The sequence below is a fragment of the Camarhynchus parvulus genome, chromosome 4 (assembly GCF_901933205.1).
Source record: "Camarhynchus parvulus chromosome 4, STF_HiC, whole genome shotgun sequence".
In the NCBI taxonomy this organism is placed as follows: domain Eukaryota; kingdom Metazoa; phylum Chordata; class Aves; order Passeriformes; family Thraupidae; genus Camarhynchus; species Camarhynchus parvulus.
The window spans coordinates 41,421,470-41,444,608 of NC_044574.1; the positions used below are offsets into that span (position 1 = coordinate 41,421,470).

The 23,139-nt window shown below is 37.4% G+C and overlaps 1 protein-coding gene across 7 annotated transcripts in view; it reads right to left on the reverse strand.

The window, feature by feature from the left end:
* Window positions 1-20,006: 20,006 nt before the first annotated feature.
* Window positions 20,007-23,139, reverse strand: part of GRIA2 (glutamate ionotropic receptor AMPA type subunit 2) — an 89,554-nt gene continuing 86,421 nt past the window's right edge. For 6 of the 7 annotated variants that reach the window (XM_030948436.1, XM_030948437.1, XM_030948434.1 and 3 more), the window contains one exon: window positions 20,007-22,862. Coding sequence is in view for 1 of the 7 variants with exons in the window: in XM_030948439.1 (XP_030804299.1) it covers window positions 22,698-22,862 (165 nt within the window). In the remaining 6 variants the exon portion in view is untranslated. The other variant, XM_030948435.1, reaches the window with a different exon arrangement.

The window sequence follows — 23,139 nt, forward strand, 5'->3', positions numbered from 1 at the left end:
TCTGGCACACCGAGATATGCGCACAAGTGGGCCCTTTGGGGTTTCTCAGACTGAATTTTAGGAAGTTTAATCTATCTTCTTTGTTATTGCTGTTCAGGAGGATCTAGATGGTATTCATGATAAAGCAAAGTTTCACATGGGGACATAATGTAGAGCAATAAATGTGTTTCTCACCAGGGCTATTAGACCCTTTTTGAATGTAGAAGCACCTTTAAAATACATCCCTATTGTGATGAAGTCATCTAGTTCAGTGTATTACTCACATAACTGGTTTTGAATATACACTCACAATGAATCTCCAAAGAGATATTTATTTGAATATGTGGTTTCCTAGCTCAATGCTATTTCTGGAAATATGCTTAGCACATTTAATATTTATCTCAGTAAAAAATATCTTCTATATTTCAAGGCAATTTACAGATATTGTGTGCAGCTGTAGTTCTTATTTTAAAGAAATATTTCACCTGATGCTTCAAATATTAGGAATTATGCTAATAGATAGCCATGAAAATGAAACTTGTTACAGGGACTGGGCAGGTCACCTTAAGCATGCCAACTATAGGAATTCATTTTCTCCTCTGAGAGTTCTAGACCTGACCAGCATCCAACACTGGAGACTCATTGGTGGATGTTAGATATGATTAGGCACAGCAGATTCTATATTACTGTGTGAGTAAGAGAGCTGTGGCACCAGCCAGAGGTTAATAGTTCCTCAATTTTATCCTGCCTAGAAAAGCATAATTAAAATAGAAACCTGCTAGAGGAGTTTCCCAGGTGACTTGAGTTATTGGCTTCACCTGCACATTTTGCACCATTTCTCCATCTCTCCCAACTTGTGCCAGAGTAGAGCCAGGCCTGGATTTTTATTATCATTTTCCTGTAGCTGTTCCCTTATGTGAAGGGGCACAGAGAGCAGGAGCATCAACCATCTCTATATTTTACAAAGCTCAGATCAAACAAATTCTCTTCTTCTTGGGATATTCCCAGCCTGAAAAAGAAGCAGATAAGGCATAGTCCAGGTTTCAGATCTTCTTTTTTGCCTTGAATTCAAGTGGGGTTCATATAAACGAGACTTATTTTATATATTTCTATCTATATCTGTATATCTATCTACACCAACATAGATTCATATATACATATACATACATATATATGCACCTTTGTTTGTCTGTCTATCTGTCTGTCTATCTATCTATCTATCTATCTATCTATCTATCTATCTATCTATCTATCTATCTATCATCTATCTATCTATCTCCATCCATGTTTCTCCTCCTGAATTCCCCTCTTCCCCTGCAGTATAACAAACAGAGAATAGGGGATCTGCTAAATAGCTGTTCCTGATCTGAAATGAGTGTTCAAATTAAAAATCTAAGAAGATCTTATTTCTCCCTAGAATAAACAGAATATCTACCCTGATGTGAAACATATATCAAGGTACAAATTGCATGCAGACCACCTGGACTGGTAATACAAGAATTCCTGCTGAAAGTCCAATTTATATAGTTATTACTTCAGTCCTGAGTGATTTCATTGCTATGATGATCCTTAACTAAACCATGCTTTGGATATCTGCTATTTCCTCACTGGTTCCCCTTTTCTACAGTAAGAGGTCTTTGGAGTAAAGTTTATTGAGCAACCATTTAGATTAAAAACAAGTTAGGACTAAATGTTTGTGTATGGCCAGAACTTACACTTGTATATACTTGTAGATGCCATAAATAGGTCTGCCTCAGTGTGTATAAATGTAAATGCATAAAACATGTGTTTGTGTACATCTTGAGATGAAAAACTCCAAAAATACTGTAAGAAGAGTGAAAGAAGAAAAGAAGTTGTTACCCAGGAATCAAAAGACTTCATGCTCTCTCAGAGTGAATGTGTTGCTTGTGGGATATTTAAGGCTAACAGAGTAGTTACAAATCTGCAGTATATTTAGCATTACAACAAATGAAATTTATGTGTATAAATCACTGCTCTTTAAATGCTGCCTTATTTCTAAGAGGTCTCATAAATCCTTTCCCTGAATCATCTCAAAACACATTCAAAAAGCGGATATACTCTAATTAGCTAGAATCGACCACTGGAAGATATTTCAATTTTTGTTGGAGTGTCTCAAGCCAAAAACGTCAGAGGATGGGATCTAATAATTTATATTAGCTGGAGTATAGACTAAGTTTTATTTAAAAGCTCTTTTGCACAGCAATAGACTGACTATTTCATTATCTGAAACCTCATGCTGAACCTAGGCAGATTTCCCGAAACATTATCTTAATGCTCGCACAAATGTAATTACTACTAAATCAATATTTTGTATTCAAGCCTAATTACAGTACATGAATTAGAATACTCCTAAAGAGATGTGTAGTTGGCTGCTTAGTAGACTTTAGCTGGCTGATATTTAAATTGACAAAGTATCTCAGCTTTGGCTGCTCCACTGTGAGTACACAGCGTTAGAATCAAATTTTGCTGGCTTTGACAATTGTCACATGCGTGGTGCGTCTGCAAAGAACTACCAGTCTTGTAAAGCCAAAAGAGGTTCTCAAGGAAAACATGACTCCTCTTTTTCAGATGACATTCACACTTCTGAAAGTGAGTTTTCTCCACAATATTGCAGAGGAGGATTTAGAGCAACACTTTTATTAAGGGCTGAGATGAAGTCAGTAGCAAACAAATGAACTAAGGTGTTTTAAGGACTCCTTGCTTTTACATGCTCCCCAGTTTGAGTTATTTGTTCCTCTCAGTGGTCAGTGTAGCGTCTCAACTCTGGGAACTCATATCTGAGCTATCAGAGAGGAAAATGCAAATTGGAAAGGACAGGTAGGGCTCATGTAACTTCCCAGTAGTTTGTTGTCAAAGGGCTGCACGTTCAGTGCTGCACAGAAAAATATATTGCCTTAAGAACCACACCCAAATTATTCTCTCCTACAGCTTCCAACACAACAGCCAGCAGATGTGTCACCTTTCCATCCCAAGTCCTTAAGAGTGAGTGAAAAATGTTTATTTTCTGGTCTAGGAAACAAGACTTTATCATAGCTAGAAATTCCACTGTGCACTATTTCCCCACTGATTATCAGCAATCTGCTCTGTATGCACAGCTCCTGCAGGGTCCTTCTCTCCTGATGTAAAATATTCCTCTCAGAGTTTACTCTGATGGTGTGCAATGAGCATTCATACAAAGTAACTACAGCTGCAATTTGTGCACTCATTTGTCTTTTCCACAGAACCCAAATGTATAAGGTCTACTAAGGTGCTGTCTCCAAATGGCAGAATGGGAACATGGAAGTTCCCAGTGAACCCAGGCAACCTTGGTGTCTTCAGCAGACTTTTAGTGAAATGATACTGAAGGAGATGGAAAAATGGAAGACAGAGGTTCCTTTGCTTTTCTTTGCTTTTCTTTGCTTTTCTTTGCATCCATGTAAAAATATGGAAAAATATGAGGTATCCCACATGTATTAAATTTGTTCACTGGAGTTTCATCACCTGAAGAACACCTAAAAAGATCTAAGAAATGAGGTTGTTTTTGTTATTATCAATCAAGAATGGAGAAATGGCATCATCTGTGTAAAAATCTGACACTGTTTTGGAAACAAGGATGACAAACTAATGTATATTTTATATAATATACAATAGAAGTGGAAGACTGACCTTGAAAATGACCCTGTTCTGTCCAGCGAAACACTAAATAAGACTAAGGCACCTTAAGTGAAGAGATTTAAGAGGCAACTGAGTCACGATCCATTTGTTCCATATATCTCACTTCAGCAGACCTCTCAATCTAGCCAATTTGGGCTATCCAAGAGGCACTTGAGTGCTTGAGTAAGGATTAGGTTGCATTTTTTAAGATTATGTTTTTGAAATGAAATTACAAACTGCCAGAATAGATTATGAAGAAATGTGCTCCATTTCTGCTGAGTTAGCCCAATATGGAAACCTCCAAAGGTGGTTTCCTGGCATGCAGGTCAAGAATCAAAAGTTCCTTTTCAATTGAGATCTGTGATCCTGTGATCTACCATCCTTCTGGACTGAGAGATATATCTTTTTAGTACAAGTATGGAAGACAGCTTCTTTCTGGTTTTGGACTCCAAATTCAACGCCAAATCTAACCTCTCTTTAAAAATATATCTCAGGAGGAGCACTGGGAAATGTGGATGAAACATTGTTTATCTCAACAAGGACTTCAATTTCCTTGTATTTTTGTCTGGGGGTGGGTGGGTGGATTTTGGTTGGGTGGTTTTATTTTTTTGTTTTGTTTTTTTTTTTTTTTTTTTCCTTTCTGATTCCAGGAATGTTAAGCCCATTCCTGTTTGGTTGGGTGAGTAAATGCTCTCACATTAGAACTTTGTCTACTTTCTCTCACTCTTGACTGATTCGTAGTCCACTATGGCAGAAACTTAAAATAAAAATTAATTTGTTCAATGTCATTCAGTGGTCTATTTCTATACTTTTCTGACTTGATTATGAATCACAAAATTAAACACATGCACTCAGTATAATTTTTGCCAAAGTATTTGAGATCATTTTATGCCTCTCACTAAACATGCCCTCAGGACAAAAATGATTATTAAATCTAAAATAACTGGCTTATTCCTCCAGAGAAACTAGTGCAACCTCTTGTAGAGCACTACAGGATTTCAGGTCTTCATTTTTTACTTCATGGACTAGAAGCACTACTTAACAATTTTTCTTACTTTTAGAGACCAACCCATATCCTAAACTCTATTGGTTTGTTTAAAATCTAGTCCAGCCTGCACCATAAAGCAAAAGGAAACTCCAGAGTCGTTACATAAAAAAAATCATTGTTAAAATCTATTCAGTGCACATCCAGAGTAGCCTGAAGCATTGTTTCTTCAAAAAGCACTGATTCTGCTCATTCTGCAGTGAATAGCAGAACAGATTGGCAGCAAGGGCCTCTGGGTCCGCCCTGCAGAGCTTTCAAAATCATGTCTTTCTTGGCAATAGTATAATGAGACATCTAAGCTTCTCTTTGCCAGCTTAATATTTTTGGCAGGAGCAACCACATTTAGCATAAAATACCAGTAATCAAGGTTGAGCAGCTTGGGCTTTTACACGTTTCCTCTCTTCCTATTAAAAGAATAAATCAGAAGCTAATGATCAGAGACCTTAAAAATTTCTGCAATGCCAGCTCACATGTCTTGGCACAGGCCACTTAAGATAATTTCCCTTAGACCTTCCTATTCTGCAAGTTTAATACTTCACCACATCAAGTGCATTGACTTTGGAGACAGTAAGAAAACCAGACTGTAACTCCCTACCAAGGTTATCCTCATGGACATCAGTATTAAGGCAGAGGTTACTCACACATCATTTGTAACTTATCCAGTCAACCCAAGGGAATTTGAAAGAACTTATCTAAAAAATCTCTCAGCTGGATCTGTGAAAGGTAGATTAAAGATAAAATGCTTCAGCACCTTTCAGCACTTAGCACTCACTGTCACCCACTCCTAGGAGCTGTCCAGGTTTGTAAAGCATCTTTCACTGGCAGCTTCAACATCTGGCATGGACACAGCACAAAGCATGTAAATCTGAATTAACCTGAGCTTCCAAACGGCCAGCTTGAATCTGTCTGTAATTATTTACATCCTCTCAGTGTGAGTCCAAGTACCCTTCTCAGAGTAGCATCACCAAATCCAGCCATCTAAGAAACATTGGCAACAGCAGTGTAGTTTTGCCTCCTTGTGCAGATGATGGGAGAGCTGAATCACGTTCCTGTCTCCCATGGGGAACTCTTAGATTATGCCTTCTGCATGACTATGGCACTTTGGTGCACACCTATCCCCTCCTGGCAGCTTGTGTTAGAAATCATGGCCTGATCCGCATTCAAAGTCTTCAAAGCCACCACCTTTCAGAGCTGCCTAAATATGTACACAGAGCAAAGTCTGGTCAATGCTGCACCTCTACTGTCTGTCAGGAAGGAACTGTGGGCCCAATATATCTTCTGAACAAAACCTAGGTTTGTTTCAGAGGGAGCTCTTTGGCTTGTAGACAAAAATCAGAAATGTGTGCAGGGGGTGGGCAATGAGACAATCAGAGCTCCAGAGCTAACCAGAGAATAATCCAGATCGGCAGGATATGTGCCCTTAATGCAGCTGCTCCAGCTCCCATGGACTCCACTCTCTGGTGGGAAACGCTGAAGCCTGACTGTACAAGGTGACAAAAGGAGAGAAGCAGACTGGATTCCAGTTCTTCTTTTGCTGACTACATGAGAGTTTTCTGTTCTCTCCTTAGAGCCACTGGAATAGGAGTCTAGCTTTGTTTCAGTGTTAGTCACCAACCCTCCTGCACTTACCAAGCGGCCGTTCAGCTGTTTCTTGCAAAACAGAGTTGGTTTTCCAGGAGACATTTAATTTCTGAAACCATGCAGTAAACACTAGTGATGAAAGTTTCCCCTGCAGGGTGGAAAAGGGATTTTTCATGAAAAAAAACTAGTTTGGATAAGAGATTTTGTTTGGTTGTTGTAATTTTTTTCTTTTTTTGTTTGTTTTGATTTGATTTGATTAAATCACTTCCAATCACTGAGCTAGGGCATAAAAGGGCACCATGTGAATTTTTATCTTTTTGCAAAAAGGCTTATATAGACATTTAAATCCAGGAGATCACACAGGACTATGAATGTGGATGAGAACAAAGTGCATCTCTGCAGCCAGACTATGTAGGAATGTTCAGTGCAAAGGGACCTCCTGGACTGCTGACTCCCAATCACTGACTTTCACACATGAAAATGCATTTTCTGGCTTTGCTAAGAGAGTGATGTAAAGGCATTTTTCTGAATGCTTGAATACTTGCTTTAGGTGATCATTTGTAAATGAGGAGCTAATGGTCCTCTGAGGGGCTGTTTCCTGTAAAAATGGCTGTTCCACAACCACTCTGACCAAGGCAATGTCTGTGCAAGGTGCAGCCTTCTGACCTGACTGCCAAGAGGATCTGCTGCTCTGAAGGTATAAAGGTTCACAATTCACCCTAAATTTATGCCTTGCCAATTTTCCTCAACTTGCTCTGCTGCCAGCTTTTGTTTTATAAGTAGCTTTTCTCCTTGGGAAGAAGCTCTTCCATTTGCATTTATTTAAGAACAGTCACGTGCGACATCTACTTTCATTTTGTTGCATGAAAGAAGCATGGAGTTTCTTTTAAAATTTTCTCCCACATGATAGATCATGAGCCTTTCATTTCAGAAAAAGAAATTAATGAGCAACTTCTAACTACATTTCATAGTATAAGAATGAAGAGACAGCAAAGGAAATTAAGAGATAACAAGCTTAAGGAAAAAAAAAAAAGCATTCTTAGCACAGTGTTGAGTTCAGCCATGACAATTCCTGCCACAGGATATTATGGCTGCCAAAGTTGAGATGAGTTCAAAGTGATTAGAGAAATTGCTGGAAAGGATATGAAATGCAAAGATATCATCCATGTCTGAGGGAGTCCCTGATCCACAAACTGCTCGAGGCTACAGCACCACTCCAGCAAAACCCACTGTAGATGCAATCTTCAGGCTTTGCAGGGCATTCACTGTAGGACAGAATTGGAAGAAAAACAATGGTTTTATCTTCTGCTGTCCTAAACTTTTTTCCATCTGCCTTTCCTTTTAAGCTGTTCAGACACATCCTGTTCTTTCACTGTCTCATTTTTACCTTAACCTCAAATCATCAAGTTAATTTCACCGGGCATTTTCCACTCCTTGAGTCAGGGTCACTATTTGTCTATAAAAATAGAACTGACCCTAATACTGATCACTGAAAAATGCAGTTTTGGGCTTACTCTTGCAGTGTAAAATTTCCTTAGATAATGCCTTGTCCTTTATCCAAATTCCTGCTACCAAACAGCTCCTTTGCTTTAGGGAGGAAACCATCTGTAATTTATTCACCCAACTTGTCAAAGCAGAACTAAAATATGCATTGACTTCATGAGTCAAACTAAAAAAACCTAAACTGACATTAATGAACAATCCCACATCTTTATATTTGGTATTTATATATTTATACATAAAAAAATCGGTCTTTAATATCTTTTAGAAAATCTACTGCAGGTTTATTTTTCTTAAACTGCTCATATGTTCTGACTCTTTCTGACCTCTCTTGAAACTTCTTCAGATAAGCAGTCTCATTACTTCATGTGTTTCTGGCTATCTCTTCACTAATTTCAGATGCCTTTCCTAGTGTGAGTATTCCAGCAGTGGGGACTGAAGCAAAGACTTTTAAAAAAAATCTCTGCAAGATATAACTTCTTTACCTAAGGTTTCCTCCAAATCCAAGCCTTCACTCCTGCAACTCTAATTAGTTCCCACAGGTGACATACACACTGTTATAAAATGCCCCCAAATATTCCTGTGTACTCAAGCTAATGAGCATGCAATATTCCCTGCTTATGACAGCGAGCTTTCCTAGGCACCAAAATGTTGTGACAACTCACAGAATGCCAGATGCTGGGAATCATCACTGGGACATCCCTAAACTGTCCCTGGGAACTGCCTGGGAACATCCTTGGTTAGCATCAGCCAACAGCACACCAGGGATGGCTGTAGAAGCTTAATGGGATAGATGATGAGTCTGGTGCTTGGGAACACCCCAGGCACTGCTGGCTATGGATGAGTATGGAGGCAGCCTTGCTGTGCCACAGTTTGAAAGAGAGACCCTTAACTATAAGCCTACTTTTGTTTATTCTTACTCTAAAATTATAATCAACTCAACATCATCCAGTACAAGGTCACTTTCTACAAGCTGGTATTCTCAGAGCTTTCATCACAGAAATCTTTGCACAGGAATCATCATCTAATGGTGACCCAGTGTCATGGTTTGACACTGGCACAATGCCAATGCCCCATGAAAATATACTTCTCTGGTGTTTGCTGTGAGATGTGACTAGGAAATAAGCAAAGCAGGCCTCTACTTTAGGAAAAAAAAAGTTTATTAACTAAACTACAAAAGGAAAACAAACCATACACACACACACACACACACACACACACACACACCTGGAAAATGAAAACTCCACAAAAAGCATTTCCTCCTCCCCCCCACCACATTTCCAATACATCTTCTAAATTTCAACTCTCTATCTATCACTCTGTAAATACTCAATTCCAGTCTATCAAGAGGAGAGGAGTCTTTCTTGGGGCCATGGTGACTTCTTCCTTGCATGCCCAGCGCTCTCACCACTGGACAAGGAACAGAGCTGCTTCAAGGGTTATTCTTTTAAGGGTGCTTTGACCAGTTCCAAAAAAGCACAGTTTTCTCTCATCTCGGGACCTCTTGTCCCCCCCATACTTGTCTACCCCCTGGGGCCGGGGGGTCTCCAAAACTGAACCCTCTCAGTTCTGAGCCATCGCCTCCCCCCTGCAAGCAGCCTCTGCGTCGCAAGGAAGCACGGTTCTGTCCATGGCTGTACTAAAAAGAGTCCAGCAACCAGCTACTCCATCATCTCTTTCCGGCCTCTTCTTTACTGTCCCAGCCTCACTCACTGCTCCGACTGTCATTCACTTGCCCATTTCCTCTTTATCATCTACTCCATCTCCCCTCCAGGAAAGGTCCAAATGCTCTGTGAGGTCTTCATTGTCCAGAAAGGGGTTAACAAACTTCTGCACGCGGCCAGGCTCCTTCCCTGCTGCACTCCCCCCTTCCCCCTCCTTCTTCACAGGCCGATATCACTTCAAGGCCACAGGCCCGTACCAGCTTTCTCTCTCTCATCTTCTAGCTCGGGGGGGGGGGGAGGGCTGCCCACATCTTCTCGGGGCCTCTCTCCCTCTGTCTCTCCTGGGGGGGGGCTGCCCAACACCTCCTGGTGCCCCCACCACCCTTCCATCCTGAGGGGTCAGGCCTACCTCTGCCGGGCTGCAGGTTTCCCCTCCCCCGCCCAGCTCGAAGCCGGGCAGGGGAGGCCTTGGCTCTTTGCTGGCCGGAAATCAAAGAGAGAGCCCAAGGCAGTGCTCTGCTTCTAACCCCTGTGTTCTCAGAGGCGCATCCACCCTCAGTGGCCAAGCCTGGTGTCAATTTAAAATCTGAACACCTATTGGCCTCTGGCCACTCCATTCCCAGAAAACCTGCTTCCTGTAAACCCACGACACCCAGTGATCCTGGAAATGCCCAAGGGGTTTAAGGTGTTTTAATGCTAAGCTGGCTTTTTTTTTTTTTTGGTTAGGATAGCACTTTTGTATTCTAGACATATTTTAGACTTTGTGCATTTGAAGCCATGTTCTTCTGTCTCCTCCTGTCTCATTTCACAATGGCTGTGAAAAAATAAACTCAGCAGATGTCCCAGAAGACTGCTATGCTGCCAGTCATTAGTGGTATAGATAGTCATGTAAGTAGGCTATCTTAAACATCTTTATGCCAGTTTAACTTTTTCCTTTGTAAAAATTTTTTGAAGAGACTTGGAAATCACCAGGGAAATCTTAATTGACAAAGTCATGTGGAGTAAAAATCTGATAAATGGCCTATAAGAGATTTTCCTCGTTTAATACTAGGCACATCAAACAATCAAAAAATAAGACCATACATTGCAAAAACTTTGCAGAATGATTTCATCAACTTGATCTGCTTTTATAGGCCATGGTGTCTGAGGTGAGATGCTGCTTTTTTCTTTTTGTTTTTTTTTTCCAGCATGGAAATCAATCATCAAATGGATGAATGGATGATTTTCTTTTCTATTTTTTTTTTTTTTCTGGAAAAGAGTGAAATGAAGAAATGGATAGATTGGAGGGCACAAGAAAATCTACAATTTCCAATGGCTCACTATTATCACTCCTACATATGAGTGTTTACATTTTGGGAAAATGGCCCAGCCCCAGTCTTTGTACTCTTTTTATAATCTATTATTTCATACATGGATCACTCTGCCTTTAAATCTGGTGTCGGGAAGCAGGAAATCTCTTGAATTCTGTGCCAGGACATTTTCCATTTCAAAAAGGACTTGTGTTCATTGAGGTCCTTTATATAAAAAGTGACAGCCATCCAGCCCTGTACTATTCCATATGGCTTACTTGTGCAAAAGTACACTTCCACCCAAACTGTGAATGCAGGCCTTTTAAGTAAAGAACAATAGGCCTTTTCTGCAGCTCTACGTACTGTAACCCATAGATAGAAATTATTCTTCCTAACACAATGATTATTTTATTAGACATAGGTTAGAAGTAGTTTTGAGGTGAATGTGATGCAGATTATGAAGCAGCAGACACACAAGTTTTTGAGTTTGTACAACACCTTTTAGCTTATGTCAGCTTAACTTATGTTTTCCCAAAGCGACATTTAGGTTAGATAGACAGCTAAATGGCTGCCATCCAAGGGGAATGGCAGTACATTATCCGTAACTTCTATCAAAAACTCTTCTAAAGAATACCATGATTTAAGCAGGTTTCAAGTCTGAATCAACTTGAAGGAACAACAGAATGATTAACTCCATGTTTAGTGAATGCTACATAATTTATTCAATAAAATCTCCAAATAAGCATGGAAATTACAGGCCTGACTACAATTGAATGTATCTGAAATAAGACACGTCACATGGCTGATTGAACATGAGCACACAGACAAATGGAATTGGAAAGTTTTTTTAACACAGAAAGTTTAAATTTTGTGGTTCCTACTGTCATTTATAACAATCACTAACATGTCAAACAACACAAAGGGCAATCCATATCGCAGACAACATAGAAGCTTCTAAGCTGTCATGGCAAGAAACTAATTTAAGAGTTAATTTTCATGCATCTAGGTATCATAGCTTGATTTCAGAACTCAAACTCTATCAGAATGCACTATCTCCTCAAGTTCAGAGTAAAAACATAAAAAAATTCTTATTTGGCAAAGACAGAATGATTCAGCAAGTTCCAGGCACTTGCAAAATAAGCATTTTATGTTTGCAGCTGCATGTGTCTCTGAAGGATGAGCTTCCAAAAAGAAATGAAGGAAATATTCCAAGCAGCAGCAATGCTATGCTAAATAAAATCAGTAGCATAAGATGCTCAGAGGAAAAGCTTTTATTTTCCTCAGTTATCAAAATTAGAGTTAAAACTCATTTAGCCAGAATAAGGATCTCCAGATGGAAGTCACAATATGTGTATGTTTTTCTATACCTTACTCCATTTTTCACTAAGACAAATTAGAATGAAATATTAAAGCCTTAGTATTAAACATAGAGCAGAATATATGTTCACATCAACACAACTGGCCTGCCATGTCTCACACTTTATTTCTCCTATACATTTCTTAATTTATCATCTCTTATCTTCAGCATCCTAATTTGCATGCTTAAATCTTCACTTTAGAGTACCATAAACATTATTTGTAAAACACTGTATATGCCTCAAGGTTTTATATAAATTAAATGTTGTACCCAAATGACATCATTAAATCAGTAGCTAAGGACAACTGAGGAAATGCTAGAAGGTTATAAAACAGGTTTCCAGCAAAAAGACATATATACAAAATCTGGAAGATTTAAATATCATCAGTCATAAAGATCTCAGAGGAATTAGGATGAGAAACAGCCAAGCACCTGTAAATAAAAATGACAGTATCTGCAGAGGGTTTCAGGAATATATCTGGGGTATCCTATTCATCACCATTTTGTTCCTAAGAGGAAGAAAAACAGCATGGAGGATGTTTCAGACAGAAAGACAATAATGGATGAAAAGTCACATTAAAATAAAGTAGTAGCAGCATACTATTTCCAATGACCAGGCAGAGAAAGGAGTCTACATGATTTGGTGACACTTCTTTGTGATGAGAAGTGTCATAGTCTATCTCATAGTCTGTTATCAAAACCAATTCTTTTGCAGGCACTTCAATGACAGCACTTATGTATATGATTAATTCTTCAGAGTCTGACATAAAACATGAGTTAAGCTCTTTAAGGTGAGGCCTTTGATGAGGACATCTACTGTAGATGATCTGTTCATACTGGAAATTGCAAAGGGTATGTAATGGTGATGGAATTCTGCAGGAGAAGGACATGGTGCTTTAACTCGTGCATTTTGTACCAATCCAAAAAAAAAAAAAAACCCTGACAGTGCTAGGTTTGATGATGTAACTGAAAGGATAAAATTCTTGACAGTTACTTTAAAGAAAAAGTATCCTTTGTGCATTTCATTGCATTCTCAATACTATTTTTAAATAGAACTCAGTCACTTAGAGGTGATTCTGCAAAAATACCTCTGTACACTCTTGACCTTTAGAATAGGATTTTCTCCTCGTGGGAATACAGTTGCAGGACACAGAAGCCACTTATTTTTCTCCCTTATTAAGGGATGCTTAGAAGCAAGTCAGTTTTTTAAAAAATAACTTTTTTTTCTCAAACACCTTTCTGCAGAGTTCTTCAGCAGTGCTCTGTCATTCTGCACTATTCTTTTAAGAAGAGTATTTTTGTATTTACTTTTTTTTAATCTACTGATCTCTGTATCTGTAGCTGCACCAAAACCAGAACTGTACAAAACAAGTGAACAATCACATCCACAATGAAATGAAGTCAGACAGAAGACATCTATTACTACATTGGGCAGTACTACCATCTATCTACATGAACATGGGAATTTTTTTCAAGGTACCCAGGTTGCCAGCTAATGTTATCAGAGCATGTAATAGCTGAAGGAACTTATAGAGAAAACTAATTTTATTTTTTTTTTTTACAAAATCTGTAGTGAAAGGAAAACAAGCAAATAGATTTTTTTTCCAGAAAAACTAGAATAAATGAAATCTTGCCTAAATCCTCTACCAACAATACCTTGTATTTTTCTACTCTGCTATTGCCTGAAGTCTTATATGTATTTTCAGTATAAAATAGCCAGTGTCCAAAAAAAAAATACTGGCTTGACTGATAAATCACATTTTCCTTTAGTGTAAGGGAAGGCAACACTTCCCAACACATTTTAAACCAGTTTTAGTTAAAAGCTTTAAAAAAACCCCAAACCCTGATAGTATTGTCAGCAGGGAAAGTAAAGAAAAATAATTAGCTGTTGAAATATTGCCACTAAAACATAAAGCAAGACAGTTGAAAAGAAAGACACCTCATTTGGAAAGAAAATAGTTAACCCTCATATTTGATACCCCAAAAACTGAATTGATGCCAGTAGCCAGAATGGGATCTAGATTTAGCTAAGCAGTAGGTCTGCCTGCAAAAAATTCATGAAGTAGCCTAAAATAGAGAATACCTGGAAGCTAGGTAGGTCTAAGCTTTAAATGCCAAAGGCTATATCCAGTGTCTACACTCATTATGACACATTCCTGGTTCAACTGCACAACAAAAATCGACTGAACTTCTAATCTTCTAACTTAGTATTTAACTTCTAATTCAGCATTGTAGTTTTAAATCATGTTTTCAAAATCCCACCTTTTAGTCACATGGAGGCTTGGTTTGCATTCTCTTACTATCTGTTTTATTGCCTATTCCTTCTAGGAAGACACTTTTTTTTTTTCCTGCAGATATTTTATAAAGAGAGAAAAAATGTAGTATAGGTCAGGTAATATTGTCACATTGAGCAATTTTGTTTCACCCTGCAATAATTTATATGCTCCTAACTTAGGTTTGTGTAAGTGATGAAAGGATAGCCTTTAAAAAAGTAAAAATACCCCTTTAATTTTACTATTTCTATGTGTGCATATATATATATATACACATACATACACACATTATGACACCACAGAAAAACCACTTGGCAGACCCATATTTACACAGTATATTACAACATGCATAAGAAAGGTTGTCCATATAATACAATCTTAACTAGCATCTTACAAAAAAAAAAAAAGAAAAAATCCACAATCTCATGATCCTGTCTATTGGGAAGCTCATGTTTTATGACAATATATGATGTCACAATTCATAAAGCAATGAATTTTTTTCCCCTATGAGAAAAATCTCCATGAAATTGTTTAGCCAGCCAAGATGGCTTGCTTATTTCCCTTGAGGGTAAATGCCAAGTTTCCTCTATGCTAAAAAGCACATGATTATTTTATATTAAAGCAAATTTTTTCTAAAGTTACATTCTGAATTTGCTAAATATGGATGGCTGTAGTTCAGGGAAGGAAAAAAGCTTTTCAGACAGGGAAGGACGGGGACAGTTCTCTCCTCCCCACTCTGGCATCATGAGAGAAGAGAAGTAGTTTTTGCACCATGACCATGCTAACAATTCAGTTTGCCAAGCATGGTGATGCCTGGGGGACATCACTGTGTGACCGCACACAGACAGGTGGGAGGCTCAGGCTTGGTCCTACACCCCAGATTCCCTGGACTCCAGCAAGGCAGGGTCTGACTGAAGCATATTAATGACTTTGGTCTCCTCACAGCAGTCTTTGTCCCTGCTGTTTGAGAAAGATGCTTTAAGAGGTGTGAGTCACGGGATGTACTTATCAGCTGAATCACTTTGAAGGACTTGGGCAGCATCTTACATCAGCAAGCAGGGTATGCAATGCTACTTTTTTTTCTCAATGTGCTAAAATCTCTCCAATGACAAAAGATCAAAAAGTAAATTACAAGCATAAAAGGACAAAGATCTCCTATAGAAGGCAGCTTATAAAGTGGACTAAGCAGAAGTGATGAACATGTGCCAGTATAATTTTGAATCCATAATGATTAAAAAAAACCCATATATTTTTAAGTCTCCTAGAATAAACAAGTACCTTAGGCAAGTACACCCATCAGGATAAAGAAAACATGTCAAGCAGAATCCTGCTTTCACTGAGAATTATGGCTTTATAAAAACAGTTTATCACATTTTTCTAATATATTCAGAAGGTGCAGATTTAAAAAGTGTGGTAATGCCACAGATAAAACCAATCAACAGAAATTGCCTATAAATTGTCTGTCAAGCCTACACCATGAGAGTTATTTCTTACAGCTTATACTACTCATTTATCTATGTAAGTAAAAAGAAAAAACTCCAACAAAACAATATAAAAGGTGGACAGAATGCTGCCCCAGCACCATAGCAGTATATTTTATTGCACAATGTTCAAAGTAGGTAGTGTAGTATCCAGCCCTGTCAATGCCCAGCATTTTGGTTTTGAGGCATTAGATCTTATAGAGGTTTTTGTTTAGAAAATCAAGTAATAGCTGCAAAGAGCACTGTTTTGTTTGTGCATGTAATGTTAGATTTAACTAAACCGGAGCCTCTCGGATCAACCATTTTGATTTTTAAATAGCAAAGACTGCAATTTGGGAAACTAAGCATCTACATGCATGTACACAAACCCATCAAGCTTGCTGCTGAAGTGAGAGGCAATGACACATGCAATAGCCTTTCTGTGTTGACCAAAGGTAGTGTGGAAGAGCCTGTTTATCTCACAGGAGTTCCATGGAACTGAATCCCATCAGTGAGGTGAATTACAGGGGTTACCCCAGATTTTGAAGTTATAGGATTTGCTGTTGATTGAGTCCCATGGGGACTCATGTTGTTCTATGGAAATGCAAAATTCCACATTTATTCAAACAAGAGGCGGTAAGGCACTTGCTTATGAACCTTCCTGTTGCTACTGGCCCTAATTTGAATTATTGCTGTGGTTATCATTGCTCTTGACTATGGCCTTCTCAAGATCAGCACTAGTTTTACTATTGCATTGTGTAGGGATATGTATACATACACATACACTGGAACACCCACCATCTTAATTTCCATATATTAGCATCTCTGCCCATCTATTCACACAAAGTAGCTGAAGCTGAATTAAGAATTCCACCTACAGGTAACTTGGATAAATTGCCAAGACACTTACTTCCAAATTTATGAAAATATTCATCTAACAATCTTGTGAAATTATTAAAAACAACAGTAAGAAACACAAAGGCAAACAGCTAAGTAAAAATCACATTATTTATATTATTGTGTCTTTAGTCATTGTGACAATATAAAAATATCTTCTCACTGAAAACCCAAAAAAAAATTTCAGTGAGATATTCTGCTCTTTATGAGTATGTGGTAACCTAAAATGTGTTTGCCTTTCATAGTGAAATTCATAAGGAAAGCAACTACTGAGAAATACTATGGTATTTGTAAAGCATACTATTAATTGAAAGAACTATAGCCCAACCTCTCTAATTACATTTTTCTCTACACTCACAGAATATGGTGCTGAAGGGTAGGCAGTAACAACATAACTTGAAAATTGGGTTAAAAGTTGTTATATAATAGTCTCCACTCCAGTACATTTTTAACAAGATGGTCTTGATGCTCCAGTAAAGCATCAACATGCCAGAAGTACTCTGGGCTGTCTCCTTCCAAGAATCTTGAAACCTGGCCTGGGGGAAGGTGTCCCTGCCCTCAACAGGGGTGTTGGAATTTTAAGGCGATCTTTCAGGTCCTTCCAACCCACAGTCTTCTATGATTCTATGATTACTAACAGTAAAGGCTCTGAAGGAGATTTTACTCTCCAATTTTAAGATGTTTACCATAAACTGAAACATGACATTATCATTTCAGAACTGCACAAACAATGAGTTCTTAGAAAAAAAATTCTACTTGTTATTTTCTATCCTTACAAAACAGGTATAAATCCTCTCCAGTGTCTCTTCTGAAGAGACCTTCACCTTAAGGGATTGAGGGGGGACAGAAGAAAGGCATAAAACTACCTCTCCAAGTCCTATTTCAGCTTTTTCCACCTGCTTGCCTTCTGTGCATGGAAAGAGGCAAAGGAATCAGAATGGTCCTGCACAGCTCATGGGATCCACTGGAACCCCTTTATTTGTGCTTCCCACACCTCCAGATAGGAACTAGTTGAAGAAAATTCCAATGGGCTGGTCTAGGCACTAGTTTAGCAGCCCTTTCCTACTCTATAATAGCAAACATTTTCAAAATCAGGCTTGGGATATTTAAAGCAAATAAATAAAACACAATTTAAACATGTATTTTAAATCTCATTCTGCAGTTGGAAGACTAGTAGGAATAAATGCTTTTTTTAACACAGATGAGTCAGCCTTAAAAAGTTAGCATTTGTTAAAAATGATGACAAATTACATGTAAACTTTTTCTCTATACCCAGCATGTAGTAATGGTCCTTTCTTGTTGGGTGGGAGTTGCAGGTGTAAAGGGAGGAAGAACTTTGGGCAAATGCTACAAGGTCATTCACTGGACAGCTTCATGAAATTAAGTGCTTTTCTTCTATGTATAAAGAATTTTCTCATCAGTGAGGTAAGTAAAGCACTGAACTGTCTGCAGAGGTAGCTAAATTTTCATTAGCAGTAAGAGATGTATAAAGGAGACTGACAAAAGAACAAGTTCAGTGGATGCCACTTGGATAAAGGATTTAGCTTAGATAACCTTTCCTATCTTAGCATCACTGCTGCTGCAATACAGAGACTTATGACATGACCTATAATAAACATTTTTAGTGACTACCAAATCAATTATAGCAAGTATTACATACAGTAATTACATTTCCTATCAGCCTACCAAGCTAAAAAAGTATGCATTTGACTAACTGCATGTAGTGGAGCAAGAGGAAAGACAGAAAGAGAGAGAGAGAGAGAAAGAGAGAAAGACAAGAGAGAGAGAAAAAGAGAGAGAGAGTGTGTGAGAAAGAAAGAAAGAAAAAAAGAAAGAAAGAAGAAAGAAAGGAAGAAAGGAAGAAAGGAAGAAAGGAAGAAAGGAAGAAAGGAAGAAAGGAAGAAAGGAAGAAAGGAAGAAAGGAAGAAAGAAAGAAAGAAAGAAAGAAAGAAAGAAAGAAAGAAAGAAAGAAAGAAAGAAAGAAAGAAAGAAAGAAAGAAAGAAAAGAAAGAAAGAAAGAAAGAAAGAAAGAAAGAAAGAAAGAAAGAAAGAAAGAAAGAAAGAAAGAAAGAAAGAAAGAAAGAAAGAAAGAAAGAAAGAAAGAAAGAAAGAAAGAAAGAAAGAAAGAAAGAAAGCACATAATGTAATATGCCTTAACAATAAGATGGGGGCTGGCCTCATGACATATGAAAGCTGCAGGGCAGTTAGAGCTATAAGTCTCAGATTTTTTATATTTTATCTTACTTTGTTCCATTTTTTGTCACTTGTTTACAGAAATTTTTATTCAATTCTCTGTTGTGTCTCACACAGGTGTATAGTATTCTCTACCACCTACAGAAACTGATGCAAGGCAAAATGTTCCAAATTAAGTCTGCAGTTACTTGCTCAATTTCATTCTAAGTACTTAATATACATTTCTAAGATAATTTATACCTGATGGATCTCTCACAGCAAATTTTTGTGATCCCTTGACAGCTTAAATGAAAATATTTAAAAAATAACTTTGAAAACAGATCTGAGTAGCCTCCAGGAATATCATGCACAGCAGATGCTGCTGATTCTATTTTGCTGGTGACTGCTGTATTCTTGTGACTCTGCACCAAAGGACAGATGAAACTATCTATTTGAATTTTAAAATACAACTATTTGTGCAAGGTTTCATGTAAAGATATTGTCTACATCAATCAGCCAAAGAGGAGGCTGACACTGCAGAAACACACTCTGTTAACAGGTGAAATACATGGTTACATGAAAATGTTGAACCTTTCACATGTTGAATCTCTTCACTCTGTTTGCCATTACAGTAAACTCTGCTGTACCACATCTCTTCCAGTGACACCTGAAGTACTTGCCATTTTTCAGGTTCTTTCTCTGCTTTGGACACATCAACAATCAGTTCAATTAAAAATGTACTGGTTTAAACTCAAAATTTTTTAGGTGGTGTTACTGAATTGATACTTAACCCCCTGTCTTTATGAACCTATCACACTGCCATTGTAACTATTACCAGGAAGGTTACAGTTCAAAGATACAATTCTATTGTTGGAAAAAAAGTTTCATTACTTCATTTAACAATAAGGAAAATTAGAGTAAATCTATCCTTGAGTGACAAGATGATCTGGGAGAAGATTTATACTCTCCATTGAAACTTCATTCAAGAAAAGAAGAAACTTCAAGGGATAAACTCTTCACGGAAATTTCATGTCTGTGGGGACAAACAGGTTTGCCCTATGTAAAATCTCAGAAAAATACATTGATAATAAATAAGAAACCAGATTTCAATAATACTAAGCAGACATTAAAGGTATTTTACCTTTTTTAAGAAGATTTTTTATGTATGATTGAAGTTTATACAACACTCCAGAAAAGCCATGTGTTAGATTGAAAAATAAAATCAGAAGCATTTTCTGTCATATAAGTATACATGAAAAAACGAGAACGTTAATGTCTTAGAAAGTGTATGTCCAGCTCTGTACTGTTACTCATTTAACAAAGCAGAAAATAAGATACTGTACTGTAAACAAAAAGCTACAGTAAAAGGACATTTTGAAATTTACACAAGTTTGAGTTCATAAACATTTTGGTTGCTCCATAACAGTTTTCATAAAAAAAGGAATAAAAAACCCTTGGACAGCTTTCATCACTCTTGACTACTTTTCACTTAAATGCACACAGACATACTTTATATAGCAATATACTGATGTACTCTTAACATGGATATTAAACTACTATTACTGTTTTTTTTAACTGAGATGTGTATTATCCAATCAATATTATCTGAATTGAAATACTCATACATTATGTATTCCCATCATGTTGTTAAGTATAAAAACATGAAAATATAACTTTACATTATTTCAGTTATATACATCAGTTCAGGCTTGACAAAGATTTTTTTATGCTATGATTTTTAGAGGAATGAGCCCAGAGGTACAATAAATAGCTTTCCACTGTATACAGTAATGCATTTCTACTTTTTAAAAAAAATTAATTACCATATGAATATTATTTTAGTTTGGTCATTCTAGCATTGAACATTAAAAATTCGAATGCATTCCCCAACATTCCTGATGAGGAGTAATGCACAGAACACCTATGAATTAGAGATGTGCCAAGAAATGATTTAGCTCAACTGGGGGGAAGTATTGGTAAGACAGACATTGAAAACACTGTATACACCTCTTTTGCTGGCCACACTGAGAGTATACACTGTGTTCACATGCTTGCAGAAACAGGCTCAGAGTTTGTGCCATGAGAAGGGACTTCAAGTTTCCAATAAATGCTCTGCCTTCTCCAATGCTCAGCAAACATTATACTTGAGTCTAAGAAATTGATTCCAACTAAAACTGCAAGTCATATTTAAATTTTTATTTAATTCCAAAATAAAAGAGATTTACCAATACTGCATGAGGCAAGGTATCCACAATGCAGAAAAATGTAAGCTTTTCAACCAAATGTACAGAATTGTATCTACAGGGAAAGCTAGAGAAACACGATGTTACTTTGATTTGCATTAGCATTTAAATTAATATTATTGCACCCCTCCTAGGATTCCTTTTTGCTTTTTAAGTAGTTATTGTTTTTAAATACACACAATTAAAAAGTATGGTAACTTCAGCTAGCAAAGAATACTCATAATGATTAAGATTCAGGAAAGTTTTCATCAGTACAGACTCGCATCTAATTCGAGTTATCAATCTCAATTCAAAAAGACATTGCCAAGGTTTTGGGTTTTTCTTTTCACAAAAGCTTCACTAGCTACTGCTTAGAATTACCTTTTAACAGTTTGAAAACTGCTTCCTTAACGAAACAATTTGAAACTCTTTTTTTTTTCATTCTTTAAAAAAAATACTTAACACTTTTTACTGCTTGCCATTTATCAGCTTTTATCAATACTCTTCTCTCTCTGTACACGTACTTATGAACTCAACTGTACAAAAGTAGAGATAGGTTTCAACCAAATCTTTGGATCATTAAGTCTCTGCATGTCAGAGTTAAGAGGAGCTCTAAAACAGCACCCATCCTCATGTGCCAGTATCAAGTACTGCTCCAACCCAGAACAACCTTGATCTTCAGAGTTCAATGAGCGTATCTGAGCATCACAGCTTGGGCTCATCTGCAGAAAAAACTATTGAACAGATTTGAGTGAGCTGGAAGTGGCGACACTGCCAAAAACTGAAACATTGACCCAACCTTGACAGTGTCCTTTTAGATTTCAGACTCTTTATAACCCAACTGTAGCTAGTAAAATTAATGGAACACTTGCAAATAAAACCATAGAAAAAAGTTTATTTCAAATGTCAAGCATTGCCAAGTAAATTTTATATTAACACCAAATGTTAAAGAATAGGATATACAGCAAAGTTTTAATAACAATATTAAATTACAAGATTTGAACCTTTCAATCATTATTTCTTCTCTTCTCAACATTACATATTTGGCTTTGAAAAATACGGAACTGATGCCTTAAGCCTTATTTTCATATTCCACTTCCCCGTAGTCTAGATTTTTTTCTTTTTTTTCTTATTTTTTTTTCTTTTGTCATATCCAACCATTATGGAAGCAAATTTATTTAAAAGCCAGTTTTTGTTTGTGAAAATACCTAAAAATATTTTTTTCATTTTATACTTTTTTTTTTCTTATAAAACATGTCACATCTTGATGCAATTGATGTCAAGTGTGCTTAAGTCAATATGAACCAAGGGACTAACAACAGTGGCTGCAGAAACTGGTGTGTTGCCTGTACAACGACTTCAGTTAGATTACAGTACTTCCATGTTAGCTGTGCATGTCAGTCAAGCTTCATCTTGAACTTGTGTAGAAAATGGTGTTGTGTTTTGAACCAAGCATTCATTACAATCCAAGATGAACTCCACAAATACAAGAATTTTTTTCTTGGCTGAAAGAAAAGTCTTCAAGATACTGGATGCCTCTCACCACTTTGACAATAAACGCACAAGGAAACCATTGTGTAAGGCACTCAAAAGGTTCTTATCAATCACGAGAGATCAGTCACACTGACATTCATTCCCATGCCAGGACTCACGTAAGGTACTGCATGCACTGCTTTTGGAAATTCTGGAGTCATAACACGTCCATTTTCTCCAGTACTTCCTGTAATTGACAGCCTTGCCTTGCTCCTCATGGCATCATTCAAGGTCATCTTAGGAAAGAGAAAGAAAAATAAAATAATACATTACAGAAATTCAGTGTTTCAGACAGAGGGCCTGATTCTCTTCTTGCTTACGTTTGGCTGGCACCAGTGTAACTTCATTGGCTTCAATGAGGTTACTCTTGACTTACTCTAGAGTAAGTGAGAGGAGAATCAGATCTTTTTGCAGTTTCTTAAACAGCCTTTAGCAAATGAAGACAGACACTTAAGCAAAAGCTGCACTACAATTGTCACGCACATCTATGCCAGGACAACCCACATTCAGTCA